The 20,029-nt window shown below is 36.6% G+C and overlaps 2 protein-coding genes and 1 long non-coding RNA gene across 4 annotated transcripts in view; 2 read left to right on the top strand and 1 right to left on the bottom strand.

Annotated features, from left to right (window-relative positions):
* The window catches only part of LOC6576765 (cell adhesion molecule 2), a 73,284-nt gene extending 67,432 nt beyond the window's left edge, over positions 1-5,852 (top strand). For both annotated transcript variants that reach the window (XM_044008565.1, XM_032728378.2), the window contains one exon: positions 4,979-5,852. In XM_044008565.1, the coding sequence (XP_043864500.1) occupies positions 4,979-5,160 (182 nt within the window). In that variant the 3' untranslated portion in view covers positions 5,161-5,852. The remainder of the gene's footprint in view (positions 1-4,978) is intronic.
* LOC116803808 overlaps positions 1-17,154 on the bottom strand; it is a 40,271-nt gene extending 23,117 nt beyond the window's left edge. Inside the window, exon 1 of the long non-coding RNA XR_004363819.2 lies at positions 16,776-17,154. This is a non-coding gene — a long non-coding RNA (uncharacterized LOC116803808). The remainder of the gene's footprint in view (positions 1-16,775) is intronic.
* On the top strand, positions 11,822-14,855 carry LOC6576764 (probable cytochrome P450 6a14). Its single transcript, XM_032728379.2, has 2 exons — positions 11,822-12,955; positions 14,360-14,855. The coding sequence occupies exons 1-2, from the start codon at positions 11,875-11,877 to the stop codon at positions 14,785-14,787; spliced, it is 1,509 nt and encodes a 502-aa protein (XP_032584270.1). The 5' UTR covers positions 11,822-11,874; the 3' UTR covers positions 14,788-14,855.
* Positions 17,155-20,029: the final 2,875 nt, after the last annotated feature.

The following is a 20,029-nucleotide window of genomic DNA, read 5'->3' as shown; positions in this document are numbered from 1 at the left end:
CAAAGGGAGAGGGAGAAAGAAAGACAGAGAGAGAGAGAGAGAGACAGAGAGATGAGTGAGAGAGGGAGCATGTGAATGGCAATGGGCGTGCGCTTATCACTGCTGAGCTTTGCATATGTTGCGACTTTGTTTTTCTTTTATATTCGGAGAGTCTGCGAAACTTGAATACGTCTAAGTCTGTACAGCAACTGAGAGATGGCGTATAAGAATAGAATACATAGATACTTAACAGTTTGCATAATTCAATCTATAAACCAAATTTCCATTTTTTATTCAATTTATGCAGAGTTAAATTGTATAATAGTAGAATATTTGTCAATTTTAATAATTTGAATTTTAAATGATGCAAAATAAAACGGGTTAGCTTTAATGATATGCTAAAAATAACTTTAAAAAAAGTAAATAAATTAATAAATAAATAAAACATACATTTTATTATATGAAATCTATTATTTTATATAAGTAAAATACAAATGAATTTCTACACAATATGTTTATATAATTGATAACCCTCAGTGCACCTTGAGCACCATCCGCTATCATCCTAATACTTTTCATATACACACCCAGACTTTACTTTCTATTCATATATGGCAAAGAGTGATATTTTTATTTTAAAATATATTTTTTTGTACTGTTAAACGAATTTTATTACCATTTATCCTTATATTGAAAAAGTTTGCAAATAAAACATAAATAAAAAAAAAAAATAATAAAATGAAAATAAATATCTTCTGTTTATCATATATTCATCATATATACATATTTCACTTCCACCTAATTTTTAAATTTTATTAAATGATTATTATTGATATTTATTACAATTATTTAAGTTTAAACCTAAATACATGAAGAAACAAAATTATTAATTTCTCAACAAATTTTACAATAAAATATAAAATGTTTTAAATTTATGTTTGTGATCTAACTAAATGAGTGTTTAATTGATTTCATTCATATAATGCAATTTTTAAAAATATCTCATGCAAGCAATTCGATTCAGGTTAAGCAATGAGTAAATATGAAATCAATATTGCCACAGAAATTGAAGGACTGCATCGAGCAGGTTGCAATCAGAAATGAAACGCTGCAATTGCATTTCGGGGCGCGCACTTAAACAGTCATTAAAATGTTGCAATCAACCACAAAAGCTGCTGCTGCTGCTGCTGTTGATGTTGTTGTTGTTGTTGCTGTCGCCTTTCATTTTTAATTTGCTCGGCCAACGGGCAACAATATGACACAAATTACAAGGAAATGCAATAAAAACAAAAATGAGCGCAACACCCGCCGGAAATGCGACTGCTCACATGCAGCCGACTTCAGCTCCAACTCCAGCTGCAACTGCGACTGGAACTGCTACTGCTATAAGGGGCTTCATGATGATTACTGACATTCAGCGGGCCGCAATAATTTGCTTATAATTTGCCGAGCGAGAAGTGAAAAATGATAAAGTAAATGAAATGCAGCAGACAGCAGCAGCAGCAGCAGCAGCAACGGCAGCAACGGTAGCAGCAATTGCAGCTGGGGCATGTGGCAAGCCATTGGAAATCGCATCGCGTGCTTCCAGCATTTCATATATTTGTATTCTTTTGCTTTTCGTGCATTTTTATTATAGTTTCAAGCCGCCAAGTGCGCAACTGTTTCTGCCACATGGCGTTAAATGCATTGCCGCACAAATGAAAACCCAAATGTAACGCATACCCGTAACGCCCCGTTCGCCATTCAAGTGAGTCTCAAGTGCCGGCGGCAGCTCTCCCGGCACTGCTCGCCTTGTTATTTTTTCTCTCCGTTGTTTTTGCTTCGCTTTTCTGCATTAAGTGCAACAGGCGCAACAATTGAGGTGTGAAATTCGTCTGTGTGTCTGTGTGTGTGTGTGTGCAACACTTGCCGAAAGGGTGTCAATTTAAAGAGCGCTAATGGAGCGCGTCAAAGAAGAGCTCCGGGGCCCCAAACTCCCGCTAGCGCAATCTCTTGTAAATTCCCAATGAAATATGAAATATTCAATTTAAATACACATATACACATATATGTATATATTTCAGCCTTAACAGCCCAAGCTGCCTTGACTATCCGCACGCATCTATAATATGGGCACGGCCGAGGGCTGCTCGAGCACTTGTTTTCTATTAGCTGCAGCCGGGCCTCATTGGGCCCGATTGCACCCGAGGGCATGCACAGAATTATGCAGAAATTACTTAAAGCTTAGGTTCAAGTAGTCGCCACGCCACACAGCAGCCTATAAAAGCTCAGCGAGATAAAGCGTTTACACCCGTCAGCGTTTTGGTTCTGCTTCTTTATAGTGAAGCGCTTTAAAGACACCGTTGGGACCTACTCATACACACACACACACACAGACAGACAGACCCATGCGCATAAACACATGCTCAGGCGTCAATAAAAATCAGCCAGACATTCACACACACATGCCCCCACCCCTCCCCACAAACACACACACACACAGATCGAGCGACCGGCACGGACATTAAGGACGCAGCGACAGGAGCAGGACAAACACGTTGCAGGACCAGGGCAAAACTCGTTCTTTCACACATGGAAATGTTTGCAGACGCCAGCAAAACAAACCCAGCCAGCCCCAGGCCCGGCCCGGCCGGCGGGTGGGCGGCGGCAGGAAAAGCTGCTTATAGAAAAATAAAAGCCAAAAGACATACAAATAAATTTTTCGACCCGGTGCAAAGCAATTTGCGCACTTCCGTTTAAAAAAATAACACACAAAAAAATAAAAAATAAATAAAAATAAAAAGGGTTCCTCGTTAAAAACAAAACGAACCAAACTACGTTTAGGAAGCACAGAAAATCCAGCGAAAATAGAAAGAAATTCCACTCGATGCGTTATTTTTCACTCCAATGACAAACTTTTCTCAATGAAGTTCGACTTGCCAGGGCAAAGCAAAAGAATTAGAAAGCAGTTGATTTACTTGATCACATATGAAAGCAGTGGGCGTGGTCTAAGCAAGCATGGACTTTAAAATAAGTTAAGCAAATATTATAAGAGGATATAGAACTTTATGGTTATAATTCTATCACATATTATATATTATATATAAATATATATATATATATATTCCTTTTTAATCATATTTTATAAGAACTTCATTTATAATTTTAAAATAAAATAAATAAAATAAATGCTTAGCTCCTGAGTCCAAGATAACAATAATTGTTGAATTATTACTAGCCGATACATAAAAATTACATTAAATTATTTAATAATAGTATCATATGTATGAATATGAATTTTTTTTTTTTTTTTTTTTTTTTCCTTTCAGCGTTGAAAAAGAAATAAACAAAAAGAGCATCAGCAGAGCGAACAAATGAAAATAATCAAAATTACCCACCTAATTAAATATAGAATATTAAATAATAAAATAATACAAATAGTATTTTAGTTACGAATTGAATTCTATTTGTTATATAATTATAAAAGATAATTGATCGAACTGAACATCGTCATGAAACATTCAATATTCTACATATATTACATATAAACATTTAGCCAACCATATTTACATTTTATCCGTACCTCCTACAAAATAAATAGTTACCAACCTAATTTATACAATTTACAAATATATTATAATTAAATAACAATTCAAATACACTTAAATTCCGATTGAATGTTTAAATAAGATTAACCCTCCTTAATTATGCATAGATAAATTTAGGCTTATTGTCATTGAATCTAGAGTTATTTACTCTGAAACTTGTCGCCCGCCCATAGCCAAAGTCGAGCTGCAACCGAGTGTGTGAAGCCAGAGTGCTCCAGCCACAAGCCACAGTTGTACAGCTCAACCGCAGAGCTCGAAAGCGAAGCGCCTAATGACCAATTGCAGCCTACAGCAGGACAAATGAAAAAAAAAAAAAAAAAAAAACTGAGAAAACAATACAAAAATTCGTGGGCAATTCCAGCGCCTAGTGCGCTCTTCCTCACTTCTCACTTCCCACTTGCCGCTTCCTGCTGCCGTCACATTTGTAACTGCAGCACACAAACAAATGTCCAATGAAACAGATTGCCAGGCAAACAAACAACCAGCCGAAAAAAAACCGGAAAAACAAGAAAAAATTGGAAGACAAATAAAAAAGGCAGAAAAACTAAAACAGATATGTAAAGAAAAAAAAAATAAGGGCTGCACGATAAATTGATGGGAAAAACAATACAGAGCTCTCGCCCCCGCCCGCAATGAGTGTCCCTGCGGCAAACACTCGTGTGAGTGTGTACCCACACACGGATACACTGCTCTTCTTCTTCTTCATTTTGTTTGGAGTGGAGTGCATGTCCTGGCGCGCAAGGGTTTAACGCACTTAAGCAATAAAAATCGAAACAATTTTTGGCGCTGCCAAAGTGAAATTGAAACAAAATGCCGCCAGAGGAAATACTTTCGATTTTTGGCCAAAATGCCAGAAAAAAAGCAACAAACAATTGGGGGCAAAAAGAGAGCTGTATAAGTGCGAATGTTATAAATAAGTGGAACAGTTGAGCAGTACGAACGAAAGTTGTGTCCTTTTATATGCAATACGTTTCGCAAACGGAACGCCTTGACAAACAGTTTGGTCTACCATGTCTCCCACTCACTCTCTCTCTCTCTCTCTCTCTGCGTGTGTGTGTGTTTGTGTACAAATGACTGGGCTATAAACGCATCCTGTCTATTGTTTATGCTCGCTGGCGTGTGGCAAGCGCATAATTGAAAAAGGACATTCGATTGGCTGGCCCAACTGCCGGCGGCCAGAGTTATGAAAGGACACATCATAAAAGCCATGCACGTAAAATAAAGGAATATGGCTTTTGATTAAGTAACACGCCAGAGCCAGACAATAATATCTATATACATATATATATATATATATATATATATATATATATATATCTCTCTATCCGTCTATCTCTGTGCATCTAAAGTGCTTCCAATCAATTGAATTATTTATATTTATCTGTCCTCTCTCTTTCTGTGCTCCCTTGCAGTGCCCGATCATGGCGCCACCTATCGGTCGGACGGCAAGAATACGCCCTTGAAGCACGACGCCAAATCGCTGACCGACGAAATGGATCGCATGCAGGACCTCAAAAGCTCAGCCGCTGTGCACATACACAACATATTACACTCGTTGATTATCGTTGTCTACCTGGGGGCGTGGCAGGCCTAAGAACTTAACCGAGAAATTAAGTAGTAATCTGTACAAAATAATAAAACAGTTCGTAGATCTAAGCTAAATCAGTTGTAAGCAATTAATTCGAGAGAGATTCGATCGAGAGCTAAATGTAAAAAGTTGTTGTTGCTTAGCGCGTAAGTTGAAAAGGGTTTTTGTACACACACACACACACACCCAGGCACACATAGACACCCACATAATGCAGACAGGCTTATAAACATACAACGGAACTACAAAGTATTAGCATGTAAAATTGAAGCGATTCGCAAATTTGAAAAAAAAAGGACATCCTAGAGCTTAGGATTGACGTGTGTTGTATTAGGCAGAGCAGCTAATGAACTACAACTAAAAACAAAAAACAAGAAACAAAAAAAGAACAACTCTAAGCTACATTTAAATCTAGGCTTAAGTCAAATGGTCGAGTGGAGAGCATCCAACCTTCGTATGAATCGTTGCGAAAGTGAAGGCAAAAAACAAAACAAAAAAATAAAAGAAAAAGGACAAGGAAAACCATTTACTTTAGACTCATTTGGGCTTCTCTTTCGTGCACCGCTACATGTTTATAAATAATTATAAATCTATATATAAATACATATATATATGCATATATATAAATATATTGTAATTGATTTCTTTGATTTAACAACATGGAAATAAAATGCCGTCTTCAATTATTTCAACTTTGAGCTCTGACTTATATATTTATCTTTACTTTTTTTTTTAAATGGGCAAATTCAATCTAAAGTTTATTTTCACAGCAGTTGCATTTGCAATAAGATGGTCAACTGGCTTATGAACTTTCCCAATTTGATGTCCAGTTAGCCACATGAAATCCCCAGCTCACATTCGCCTGAGTTCATAGAAAATACTTTGCTTACACTATATATGTATAAAAAACATATCAATGTCATAGCTGCAAGTCGAAGCACAAACAATTTTTATTTTGGGGCTTAGAACTCTGCTTGACATTCAGCAAATTGTCAAACAGAGCTTAAGCCAATACAAACAAATTCTATTCGTGTTTCGCTTTGCAGCCTTGAAGATCAACTATCTTTCTTTTTCTTTCTATATTTATATAGCAATTGAAAATGTGAAGAAGTAAGTCGAGCAGATGCGTGTGGACCAAGAGGACACGTAAGTTAGACTCCTGACAGAGTCGAACTTACCCCAAGTAAAAATGCATTTTGAGCAGTGCTTTAAGCATCTCCTAGTCAAACACTGTCAAACACTTTACAGCATTCTCTCGTATATAATATCCAGGCGATGTATGAAGTGAAGAAACTACTGCTTAGCTTATTAGCAGTATTTTGCCTTATAAATAGTGCTATCTATACCAAAGTCTGCCCGATATTGGTTTGGCATCTAAGAAAGTATGCTCAAATTCAGGTGAAAGCCAAAATTTACATTTATGTTTATGAGCAAATAAATGAAACTCTTCCTACATTTTGCATTCCTCTTCACATGTTTTCGCAGTCATTATGTAATTCATAAAGAATTTTATATGGAATACTTCAGCAGCAAAGCTTATCATCATGCATATTTATTTAAATTGTTGTTGAAATATTTTAATTGAAAATAGTGTGGCCCTTGTGTGGTCACTTATAAATATAAATACCATATATAAATATTAAAATATATGTATGTGTATATAATATATCTTAGGCTTTATATATATAATACATATGTGTCATCTAAATTTCATTATGCCAAAAATATGATCTATATATTAATGAATAATATTTTTAATGTTTGCTTTCAAATTGCCCTTGCCTTTTTTTTTCAATTTGTTATAAACACAAAAAGTTCTTCTAGCAACATGAAAATTAATTAGAAAACCCCTTTTTAGTTCTAAATTCAATGCATTAAAGCTTAGTTTAAAAAAAAATACGTGTATACAAATTTCTCAAATGATAATTACTTTATTTCTCCTAGCAACCTTGCTTTAAAGAAATTGTTCAAATGCTATACAGGTTTGCTATAGGATATATGATAAAAGACATCTGAGCCGCAATGCCTCGGGGCCACAATCAAATTAAATCAAAAGCGAGCTCAAGAATCGATTTAAGTAATTGATATGTGAAAAGCTCAGCCCACTCCCTTTCAATTTATGTGACTTCCGCCAAAGACCACGCCTCTATCTTTTTTTGTTCAGCTTCAACAACAAAGTGCGCTTAACCACACAATTTGTGCTCAACTGCTGATGCTGATGCTGCTCCACAGCAGATTCTCTAGCCCTCTTAAAAGTTACGTTTACCATCAATTTTTTACGCCATCGCCCCACATGGCAAAAATATTTCATTACAAAGTCAGCACTAGGCAGCAAAAACAAAACATAAAATAATAAAATAAAAAATAAAAAAACTTCTGCGTATCGCCAGCGAGTTTATTAATTTAATTCAAAAAGCGCAGAGCAACTGAAAAATTAAAAAAAAAAAAAAAAAAAAAAACAAAGCAAAGAGCAAAATAAAAAGATAGTAAAACAAAATACATAATTATTAAAATAAATTAAATGTCTGCTGTTGCCCTCATAAACTCACGAGCAGCCAATTAAAAGCACGTCGGACGTGGCTAGTTTTTTGCTCAAGGGCTTCACAGAGTCCATATTCGAAATGGGCCATGAAAAGCGTATGTGCCGACAGATGCCCTATAAAGGAATTGTCTTTAGCTGATGCTTAAAATATGAGTTGGGGTGTATATATTTTCTGTGATAATCATTTATTTATGATCATTTTTATAAAAATGATTAAAATTAAATAATCAATTAATTTTTTAATAAAAAAATAATTTAAATAAATTGTATATTGATCATTGTTCAATCATTTATATTGTTTATGCACTTATTTGTTCAATCAACTTGTAAATCAATTACATTTTTCTTTTATATGTAGAGGAGTGGAAAAAAACAAAGTCGGCCTAGGGCGGTTATTTATTATTTGAAGAAACATGCAAAGTTATAATGAATATTGATTTGGTGCCAAAAGCATAAGAAAATTAAAAAATAATAATCGAGTCTCACACTACTGCATACAAACTTTATATAGACCCAAGTTTCAGTTGATCTGCTGGCTGTACAATATATAAAATAAATTTGATGAATAAAATTAAGTATAGAAAATCTAGATACAAAAAAATTAAATTTTTGCCAGTATTGTGTTACATTACTCCAAATAAACAGAGAAAATAAGCGAGAGAGAGAGAGAGAGAGAGAGAGAGAGAGATAAAGAGAGATTTAGAGACAAAAAGGTAGATAGAAATATTAAAGAAAAGGGATTAGATAAATAGTAAAACTATAAGGCTAGGGCAGACAACAAAAAGAATTTAAATGGAGAAAAAAACTGGGAAAAAAATTAAATAAACAGAGGAAAATATGTAGAAAAAAGGGAGAGAGAATAAAAGAAGAATAGAAGTAATGAAGAATAAAGTAATGAAGCCAAATGGTGATGTAAGTAAAGAATAAAACAAAACAAAAAGTTCAATAAGAGAAAAGTGATGAAGAGAAGAGAAGCCAAGAAAGTAGGCAACCAAAGTGTAGATGAAGGATGAGAGAAACTAACAGAAGAGTTGAAATGGAATTGGAACGGAAAAAGTACAAAATAAAGGAGATAAAATCACAAAAGAAAATATTAAATAAATGATAATTGAAAACAAATGATATCAAATAAGATGCGAAAAAATGAGAAAATAATAATATAAAATGTTAGATATATAAAAATAAATGATAAGAGTGGAAAGCTAGGAGAAGAGATGCAGCACAGAGTAAGAGTACGCTGAATAATAATTAGGATTTGAAGAAAATATATGAGAAAAAAAATTCCAGAGATGGGAAATGAAACAAATCGGAAAGTTAAGAAATAAGAGGAGCAAGTGAAACAAGATAATAAAAGTGAAAAGAAATAAAATTAAAAAAAAAAGAAGTAGAATAACGAATAAGGTTCAAAGAAAATGGAAACATAAGTTCAGTAAAAGAACTTCTGCTTGAGCAATTCACTCCGCCCACATCTGCAACTGCTCCAGCATCGCCCATGCAGACAAGCCAGAAACGTAATATACCCATTTGGCATTGCTATGCTTTGGTCTTTTAAAAATCGCTACCGCGGCAATTTGGTTGCATTTTCACACGCGTTGCGCCGCAAATGGCAAAAAATTGGCATGTGTGTGCGGGGTGTGTATGTGTGTGTGTAGGTGTGGGGTTATGCAATCACCCGTGCCGTTTTCCTCCGTTTACCCTTTTTAGCCTGCTCTGCACTGTAGTCCGCACACAAAAGGCAAGTTAATAAGAGCATGTGCCGCATGTCCAGAATGGCGAGCGAAATCCACGCAACCTAACCAAACGGCAAGACCACATAGACATACACACACGCACACTCATACACTTGCACACTCGCACACACAATTGAGTTGATGCTGGCAGCCTCAAAGGACTAAAGCGCTGAACACCGGCTGAGCACCGGCTTCGATTCGCCCTCAACGGTAGGCAACACTTTTTTTAAACTGCATTTCGTTCTACCTTACGGCAAAAATTCACAATTAATTCTCAATTTATTGAGGTGTGAGCTTACAGTGCCATCTATTGGACTGTTTATTGAACGATTTTAATGCATCATATGCCACATGACACGGTTGCTGGGTGCATGTGTGTGTGTGCGTGTGTATTATTCAATCGTGTAATTGATAAAGTCAATTTGCTACGAAATTAAATATATATCTCTATTTCTGCATATATGTATGTGTGTTTGTGTGTCTGTGTGTGTGTTTGTGTTCATGGCGATTATTTACAGCAGCTGTCATTGATCAGTTTAATGATATGTGAAATTCAAACTATTTTAATTAATTCTTTGACTGGCTTTTACACATTTCACATAGGCAAATTTCACTTGTCTGCCCTGACACATGTATGTCAGATATGTCTAAGCAGACTATTAATAGTATATCTTGTATGCATATTTAAGTTAATTATAAACAGGTAAGTTAGTGTTCTTTGAATATAAAAATATTATTTATTACATTAAATTTATGTGCCATAATTAAATCTTGAATTTCCTTTTCGCTTTGTATATTACTTATACATATTTAATAATATGTCTTACTAGTTTTGAATATTCCTAGTCCCTATACTTATATCGTTATCTTATATTAATATGTGCACCAACAAAAAAATACCTCACCACGTGGTGAGTTTCTGCTTATACAATTGCAAAAGCTTCAGCAGCAATCCTAAAGCTTTCTAGGGGAAGTATATGATGACAGCTTTTATAAGTGGACGCAACAACCATGAAAAGCTTTTACAGTAAAAGCTTCTGTGATAATGCTAAGAACAACAGTAAGCGGGAATGTTAAATATTTCTACAGATTACAGTTTGGATACGGTAAATGAAAAAATATTCAAAGTTTAAGACTTACACTAAGAAATTTGGCTAACGGAATAAAAAGGAAAAGATTTTTAGCTGAATAAAGGATTTTATTTATAAGGTTTATTATTAGATATATATATATATTCATCATATTCGGTTTAATAATAATAATAATTAAATTCATTTTGAATATTATATTACTATTTATTTATTACAGAAATGCAGAGCTGCGCTGCATTAAATGTAACTCTCTCGCAGCAGATAGGAAATGCGACTGATCTGGCACTGCAGAAGACTCGCATTTTAAAGCTAACAGAATCTCTCTCTGTTCCGCTGCTCAGAGCTTGAGCTTGTTTGCTCTTATCATTCACTGGGCGATTAGAGCGATGCATCGCAACGCCTCAGCGTTGCGTGAAAACATATATTTGCTTTAAGATAATGCAAATGATCTTAAGAACCTAGCGGTTATCTAGCGACTACAAACTCTATCAACTTTGTAGCTAAAGTATCAAATGTTTGTGTTTCTATTCAAATTGAAATCTAAAATTATTTGGCTTATATATACTTATGAATCAGAGAGGGAATACGCACTTACGTGTGCATTAGAAATATTGCAGAGTCATTGTAGTTTTGCAACGTCACTGCTGTTATTGATGAATTTTCAGCGAGCAACAAATCTGAATGGTTATCAACCAGAAGCTAGCGAAGATTAAATGCTTTTTCTGCAGATGAAATATATAAATTAAAAATAAAATAAAAAGTAGGACTGAATAATGCAATTATTTAAATCAAATAAAATATTTTTTATAATATATTGAACCTGAGTTATATATATATATATTAAATAAAATAAAAACGCATAAATAAATATTGCATTTAATTAAACCAAAAAAATTAATAAAAAATTTATTTCGCAAATTTTTTGACTATATATAAAATACTCTATTTATAAGTATAGAAATAATTGAAACAAAAAATGAAAGTTATCTTAAAAGCTTAATTTTTAACTTAGTCTTATGAAAATCTTTTATAGCAATGCAAATATATCAAAAATATATTCACTATATTTTATAGTAACTGATCGATCTTCCAGACATACGCCAGATCGATCTATCTCAGGCATACCAATAAATAGGATAAAATATTGTACAGTTCACATTGAAACAAATCAAACAAAAGCAGAATGACTCACTGTATGCTCTATAAAAGGCACTGTCATTTAGTAAAACAAATGATAATAGCTCTGTCTGCGCTTATCAACGCCTATAAGTAGAGTCAAGAGTAGAGTTGAGCTAGTTAGTCTTTGGTCTGTCGCAGCATCAGCAGCTCCATTTCTAATTCTAGTTCCATTCTCAATATGGGATTCGTATTAATCGTATTCTCGTTGGTGCTCACCTGGCTGTTCGGCTACCTGAGGCATTGCTACACGTACTGGGAGCAGCGTGGCGTGCCACAGGTGCGCACCCACTTTTTGTTTGGCAACTTCTTCAAGCTAAAGTCCATACACCACAGCGAGCTACTGCAGGAGGCCTACGATGCCTTCAAGGGCAAATCGAAGGTGGCTGGCACGTATGTCTACACAAGCCCCATGGCCGTGGTCACGGATCTGGATCTGGTGAAGACCATACTCATCAAGGACTTCAACAAGTTCGTGGACCGCATGAATACGCCATTCAATTTGGAAAAGAATCCGCTGTCAGGTCATCTGTTCAATCTGCACGGCGAGCAGTGGCGTGCGCTGAGAACGAAGCTCTCGCCCACCTTTACGAGCGGAAAGATTAAGTACATGTTCAGCACAATCACGAGCGTTGCTCAGCAGCTGGACGAGACCTGCCGGCAGGAGGTGGCCGAGAGCGCGGGCAACGGCAACATCCTGGAGCTGCACGATCTGCTGGGGCGCTACACAGTCGATGTGATTGGCAACTGCGCCTTCGGCATCGAGTGCAACAGTCTGAAGAATCCGAAGGCCGAGTTCAGAGAGGTGGCACGTCAGCTCTTCACTGGCCACAATCGCAGTGTTCGCTGGAGTCTGTTCAAGCGGACCTATGCGAAATTTCTGGAAAAAATGCCTATCAGGCCTCGACATCCGCACGAGGACTTCGTCAGCTTCTTTCTGCGCCTCGTACGCGACACAGTCGAGGTGCGAGAGCGTGAGAATATCAAACGGAACGACTTCATGGATCTGCTGCTCGGTCTGCGCAAGACGGAGGAGAAGGACGGCCTGACCGTGGATCAGCTGGCCGCCCAGGTTTTCGTCTTCTTTGTCGCCGGCTTCGAGACGAGCTCCAGCAACATGAGCTACGCCCTCTACGAGCTGGCCAAAAACCCAGACATCCAATCCCAACTGAGAGCCGAAATCCAAAGCGTTCTCCAAAAGCACGGCAAACTCACCTACGAAGCAATGATGGAGATGTCATACCTGGACCAAGTTGTTAACGGTGAGTGCTTAGATTAAGGTCGAATCCATATCTAGCTGATGAGCAAAGTTCCCTATCTGGCCATAAAACTCAAATATGATACGCTGTGTCTGCGGCGATATTTCATACAATGTGCAGTGCCTAACGCTGCTTAATTCGCCTGAAAACAGTTGGAGTAAGTGAAAGCACTTGAAATAATGTTTATACAGAGTAAACAAAAGAAATGAAGGCCATACGTTCATACGTTTAGGCTATAACAGATTTTAATGCACTCAGATTTTAATCCACAAAGCAATTAAAGTGAATTATGATAGAGACTGTCTAATAAATATATCACTCTAAGCAGACTTTAGAGATTGTGGGACTGAATTCACTTATTTAAAGCGATATTGACAAATCTAGATATTGGTTAAAATAAACTATCAAAGTATATATGGCAGTGGGGGTATTTTATAATATGTATAACAGTGTATAACAGTTGTCAACTATATTTCAATTCACTGCTCGCTTCCATTTCAAGTTATTCTCGGTGTTTCGTTGGCTGCTGAGAACTTTCAAATAATCTTCAGAGACTGAGTTTTTTATGTTAAATATATAACAGTTCTTAACACCTAAATACGTCTGTCTGTTGCCTGTTAGTACCGATTTCAGATTCTGATAATAGAGAAGAAATAAAAGGGGATCATGAAACTCTTTTCTAATTCGTCGTTAGCTGAAACAAAAATACGAATATAATATCTCTTTTCAACAATTTTGTTGTCTACCATTAATAGCTAATTAATTAGTTCCACATATAAAGGGATAATATGCAAATGCTTCATCAAATAGGAATGGAGCATTTTTAATCTAAATACCTCTAAGTTATAAAATATCAATTCTCTTTCAAATCTTGCTTTGCTTTTATTAGGGCACTTGAGCAACAATCTATTGATTTTTTTTAGTCCTAGAAGTATATATATATATACATGAATATATATATATATGTATTTGAGCCTCTGAGTACTTGCTCAACTTCTTTTAGAAATTCTTTAAACTCTGAACACAGTAATCATCTCTGGACTCATTTGGTACTTCCAGCCTCTCGGGCGGTAATGGATTTTCGATGACTTGACAATAGTTTAAAAGTATATTTACTCTATATTTATACTCATAAGCAAGCTCTTGCCATAGGCTCGCCCACTCACCTTATCTGAGTGCCTATCTGATTTTTTATCTGATTGCTCTATGCGCACCTGTTCAGGCAAGATAATCAAAGCTCCCATTCACTTCTGTTTATATCTACTTCAAAAGCTTTTGTCTAGTCTGTTTAGGCCTTTATTACATTCTCTTTATAGTGGGTTGATTATCTCAATTCACTTTCACTTTCACCTAATATTATCTTATGTATTCTCTTGCTTTAATACTCTTTTCTCCTCCCGCTTTTAGAGACTCTCCGCAAATACCCGGCTCTGGCGTCTCTGACCCGCGTTCCCTCCGAGGACTACAAAGTGCCCGGCGATGAGGCGAATATAGTGCTGGAGCGTGGCCTGAGCGTGCATATACCGGTGTGTGCTATACACTACGATCCGGAGTACTATCCGGAGCCGCACGAGTTCCGCCCGGAACGCTTCGAGCCGGCCGCCCTGCAGCAGCGCCATCCCATGGCCTTCCTTGGCTTCGGCGATGGTCCGCGCAATTGCATTGGCCTGCGCTTCGGACGCATGCAGGTCAAGGTGGGGCTCATCACGCTGCTCAGCTCCTACCGCTTCCTGCTGCCCGCCGATGGCTCCGGCAAGCTGACCATCGGCAGCAAGAACTTTTTGCTAATACCCGACCAGGGTATCAGACTGCGTGTGGAGCCGCTTGCTGTCTAGCCGCTTAATGTTACAAGTCGCGACGAGTCTCAATAGGGCGATTATCAATAAACAGTAATTAAAACCAAGGCAAGAATAACAGTAGACCAAACAACTGCTGCATAAACAAATTCTGCGAAACTGAGAACTGCTGTCGCCTGCTGTTGCATAGTTGGCAAATTTCAATCAAAGCTGGTGCGTTCGGCGGTTTGAAAGGCGATTGAAAGGCAAACCAAAATTTATAGACGCCGCAGAGCTCAGTTGTCGTCCACAGACTGCTCAGTCGACGTCAGCCGACACCGACGACACCTCCGGCCACTAAATCACACAAATGACACCTAAACACAGACACACAGAGTGAGAGTGTGGGTGGGACAGGGAGTGAGGGGGGAGTAAAGCTACGTGAGCTGATCAACAAGCAGGACGGCGCCTCACTTGATGCACTGCTTATACCTGCAGCTATTGGTTGCAGAGGTGTGCGTGTGTGCATGTGTGTGTGTGTGTGTGTGTGCCGTCCACATAAATCCAAACATTTACAATATTTTGCTAATTAGCAGAATATGTGTGAATAATGAATGCACTTCATATGCTACAGCTGAACAAAGAGATGGAGGCAGACTCAAGCAGCGAGAGAGGAAGGAGAGTGGGTGTTAAGGGGAGTGGTAGTGGGTGGTGCCATGGCATCGCATGCATGGATGCTATGGTAGGTGTCATATTTAATTTATGACTGCATCCGTGTGCCAGCAGCGGCCAATGCAGGCAGCATGCAGAGCAGCCTCTGCACATTTGCTCATTTTGGCGATTAGTTAAGGAAGCAGAGTGTCAATTGCGAGCATATGAAAGAGAGAGAAGGACGGAGAGAGAGAGAGACAGAGAGAGAGCGAGTCTCTTAGCTACTGTTGCACAATTTCAGACAAGTAAAATAATGTGCGTGGCATTAATCAAAGGCAGGCAAAGGCAAAAGGTTTGATTGCGGATATGTGTGTTAGGAAGGATTTTGATTGATTTAGAGGCAGAGAATGAGACAGAGAAGGAAAGAGAGAGAGAGAGAATGAGAAAACAGAGAGAGGTAGAGTAAAATAGTGAATGACTTGTGGACGGATGACGGTTAGTTGGTGATTGATATTTGGTGACTGATATTGAAGACTGATGATTGATCGCTAATGGTCGATGATTGATCGGTGATGACTAACGACTGATGATTAATGACTAATAACTGATAACTGATGACATGGTTGGTAATGATTGATGATTAATATGCTGATGATTGATCGGTGATGACTGATGATTGATGACTGGTGTTTGACGACATGGTTCATGGTTGATAATTTATGACTGATGAATGATTGCTATGTGATAGCTAATAACTGATGATTGCTGATTGATGATTAGCAATTGATGAATGGTGATTGATATATGATGACTGATGACGGATGGATCATAACACATGACTGATGATTAATATCTAATGACTGATGATTGATGATTCAAAATTGATGACTGATGACTTACAACTGATGACAGATGATTGATAGCTGATGATGGATGACTGATAGATATATAGCTGACGACTAATAGTTTATATGATTATGATGATGATTAAAGAGATGACTGAGAGCATTCTGACGTCTGGTAACGAATGCTTGATGACAGATGGATATTTAAACAGATGGCAAATGACAAAATTTACTGGCAGAGTAACTAATTGTCTGACTAACCGTCATTTCATGACTTATCATACGGACTAAAAATAGTTAGTTCATTAGCGAATGAGAGTTTCGAAAATGAGAGAAATATGCATTGCAATAATCTAAACTGATTTTTAATCATCATATATTATATAAGACACACTAAATTCGAAAAATCATTTAAACATTACGTTATATGGATAGAATGCTTGAAGACAGCACAGCATATAGCTATTGCCACTTGTAAGGAAAAATTGCCAATTTAGAAAGGATATTTTACCAATTGAATTTCTTTTATCACATAATTGTCTATGCACTTACCGATTTTAATTGATTGCACTGAAAATTTTAGTCGGCTGATTTTCGTATTGTATTATTGTTAATATTTTATATTTTGTTATTCAATTAATTTATGATTGACCGCAACAGATTTAATAGTGATTTACATAAATTGAAGGACACCTTGAAAATGCATATGAGCAAGTCAAGAAAGAACTTCAGATCATTACCAATGCACTTGAAAATCCTTGCCGTGAGATGGAGACACAGGCAAAACAGAATTATTGCGAAATAAAACAACTCCATCTGGAAGGGAACCGATTCGCGACGCGACTGCTGAGCAACTGATCAACGTTTGGCTGGCGCTGGCTTTATGGATAACAAGTCATGACTAATTGGCGATCGAACGGATAATTGCTGAGCGATGGATTTCAGCAAGAGTGTGTGAGAGAGAGAGGGATGGCGCTACTCTTTAGCTGCAGAGTAGTTGACGATTTGAAATACATACAATATGCACATATATAAATGTATACATACAAATAAATATGTATAGCTGTGTGTGTTGTTCAGCATTGTTCGAGTCTGCGTTTTTGCTCTTTTCTCAAAACTGGACTTCTTTATAAACATATTTTACTCTTAAGCTTTCTAATTTATTATCACTAGGTGCCTCTCTCTTATCGCACTTGTTGCTCTCTAAGTTATTTCACACGCTTCAGCGTACAAATGGTTTAACTATTTTATGATGAATTGTGAACAAAATATAATCACAGCAAGAGAGTCGAAGGCCCCAGCAGCCAGCACTCTATAATTTAAGCTAGCTATATATACATAATAATAATAATAATTTTATGATTTTTATTTTATTTTTGAAATTTCATTCGAATTGTTTGATTTTTTTCTATTTATTTATTTATTTATTTATTTATTTTTGTAAATTAAAATTATCAGTTTTTAATATTTTATTCCTATTGCAGAAAATGTATATTTGAATTATATTTGAATTATGATTTGTTGTTACAAATTGCTCCTATTTTATTCCTATATCCAATGTCAAAATGAAAATTTTATTAAAAAAATCATTTCACATCGAAATTAATATTTCTAAAATACTTCATGCTCTCTAAATGAGTTAAGTTAATAAATGAAGAGATAAATTTTATGTTTGCACAGATATTTATAATTATGTGTATATAATATACACTTTATATTTATATATGTAAAATTCTGCTAAATTAAATTATTCTAATTTATTTGAAAAACAAAAAACAAAAATAATAATACTTATTCCGAGCTCAACTATAAAATGCTTTAGCAATAAATACTTAAAAGGAATATAAAAAATTTGAAATAAAATAGATATAAAATACAACAGTTACATTACCAGCTACAACTCTCTCAAAAGATAAATGAATACAATTTTGCTGCACTCTCGATTGAAGCATTTGAGTCGTGTTAATGTAGTTCGCTTGACTGACACTATTTGATGGAAATATCTTGTTTTATGCACTTTTAATTGCCAATTTCCGGCTTATGGGCGAAATGCCATCAAGGCTGTGCCAATAATTCAGGCTAACTTTGTCTATTAAATGCCGCGCATCGTAAAAATGCAAAAGCGAGAATTTAGTTATAATTTATTGAAGTTCCTCGTTGGCTTCCATGGCCCAGCTCTGTCGTGGCCCATCCTTGCGATCAGCCTTTGCATGTTCATCCGCAATTACACAGGGGCTGGGAACGAGGGGGTGCTGGATTGAGGGGGGTGGGGGTCGGTGCTGCTGCAGCTGTTGTCGTCGCATCCAACACACAAAACGCGGAAGCGAGTGAAAAGCAATTATCAGGTGTCAAAATTTATATTAGTCTACGCCGAAAACGGGACCAAAAAAAGGAAAATATGAAACGAAAAGGAGAAGCAAGGCAATGGAGGAGAAGTTGCCAAGGAAGCGAAAGAAACTTGAAAAACAAGTTGGAAGCCGGCGTCGATGTCCTGTGAACCCTTTGGCGCCTCAGGACTTTTCAGGCGAAAAATGATTTGTGGCGCAAGTGCATTGGCACGCAATGCCAAGCCAGGACTCGAGCAGCTCCTGGCGAGCGTGGAGCGGAGAGGACAACAAGGACGCGGAGTGTGGGAACGCGCGCTCGGATATCCTTTTCAACATTTTCGCTTCATAACAATCATTTTTACGCTGCAGACATTTTTTTGTTTTTTGCTCTTTTGCTTTTTTAGTTTCGGTTTCTGTGTTTTGTTTTCCATTATTTATTGGCCATGTGCGTGTGCTGTGTGAAAATGATAGGCTAACCAAGCCGCGCAGGTGGGCGTGCGGGGGCCGGTTTGATTAGCCACCTGCCCGACCCGACCCCACCTGACGCCACCCAGATCCTTCAGCGAACTAGAGCTGATATATGCGCGCAATTAAGCTGCAAATGAGACGGGCTCGAGGGCGACTCTAGAAACTTCAGGCCAAGCAGAGCCTGACACAATCTGGTACCGTTATTGAAAAGTGCCAGCCAGGTGTAGCAAAGTGTGCGAATGTATGGGTGTGTGTGTGTGTGTGCCTAACGCTTAAAGTTTGTTTTTCAGTTTTGATATTTGCGGCTGCCTGCAGCTGGGCATAAAATTAATTAAAAGCGTCAAATAAAAAATATAGCATGCTTTTTGGTGGCTTAATGATTATATTTCCAATAATAATTTACCTGGCCTAGTTTCAAAATATTAAATAGACTTCACGTTGATTGCGCGTGAGTAGAAAACTAGATATTAATTAACTTGTTGAAAGATAAGGGAATTTAATGTATTTTTTTTTTTTTTAATTTTTGAACATCTTTACGAGTATTATATTTACGAGTATATATATTTGAGAATTAATTTAATTAAAGTTTTATTTTTTTTATTAATATGTCTCATGACGGCATATATGTATATATTTTGGGTATTGGCTTACATTCAATTAATAAGTTTATATTCCAGTCTGACTGTTGATTCAAAAGGATCGATATTTTATAAATAAAACATATATATTACAAATTTCGTGAACAACCCGACCAACAAACAATTCAAGCCTAAACAGTGATATAATATGATCCATCATTTATTAATGACACCAAAAAGCTAATTCCAATTTTACAGCTATATATAATCGGTGATATTTTTGAACCATGACAAAATAGAGTGTTAATGAAAACTTTAAAATAAATTTTAATGTGTTTAAGTATAGTTATTATATGAAAATAATAGAAAAGCTTACGACAAATTTCAATAATAGAAATTAACACCAATGATAGACCTGTATTTAAATTTCATT

The sequence above is a fragment of the Drosophila mojavensis genome, unplaced genomic scaffold (genome assembly GCF_018153725.1).
Source record: "Drosophila mojavensis isolate 15081-1352.22 unplaced genomic scaffold, ASM1815372v1 contig_36, whole genome shotgun sequence".
Classification (NCBI taxonomy): domain Eukaryota; kingdom Metazoa; phylum Arthropoda; class Insecta; order Diptera; family Drosophilidae; genus Drosophila; species Drosophila mojavensis.
The sequence above is the reverse complement of the archived record's forward strand: the minus strand, read 5'-3'. Positions and strand labels throughout refer to the sequence as shown.

What these genes read in the sequence shown, in the direction of transcription:
- LOC6576764 (XM_032728379.2), top strand. Translation starts at nt 11,875, where the DNA reads ATGGGATTCGTATTAATCGTATTCTCGTTGGTGCTCACCTGGCTGTTC. An exon ending in CCTGGACCAAGTTGTTAACG is followed by an intron (nt 12,956 to 14,359) that starts GTGAGTGCTTAG and finishes TCCCGCTTTTAG; the next exon opens with AGACTCTCCGCAAATACCCG.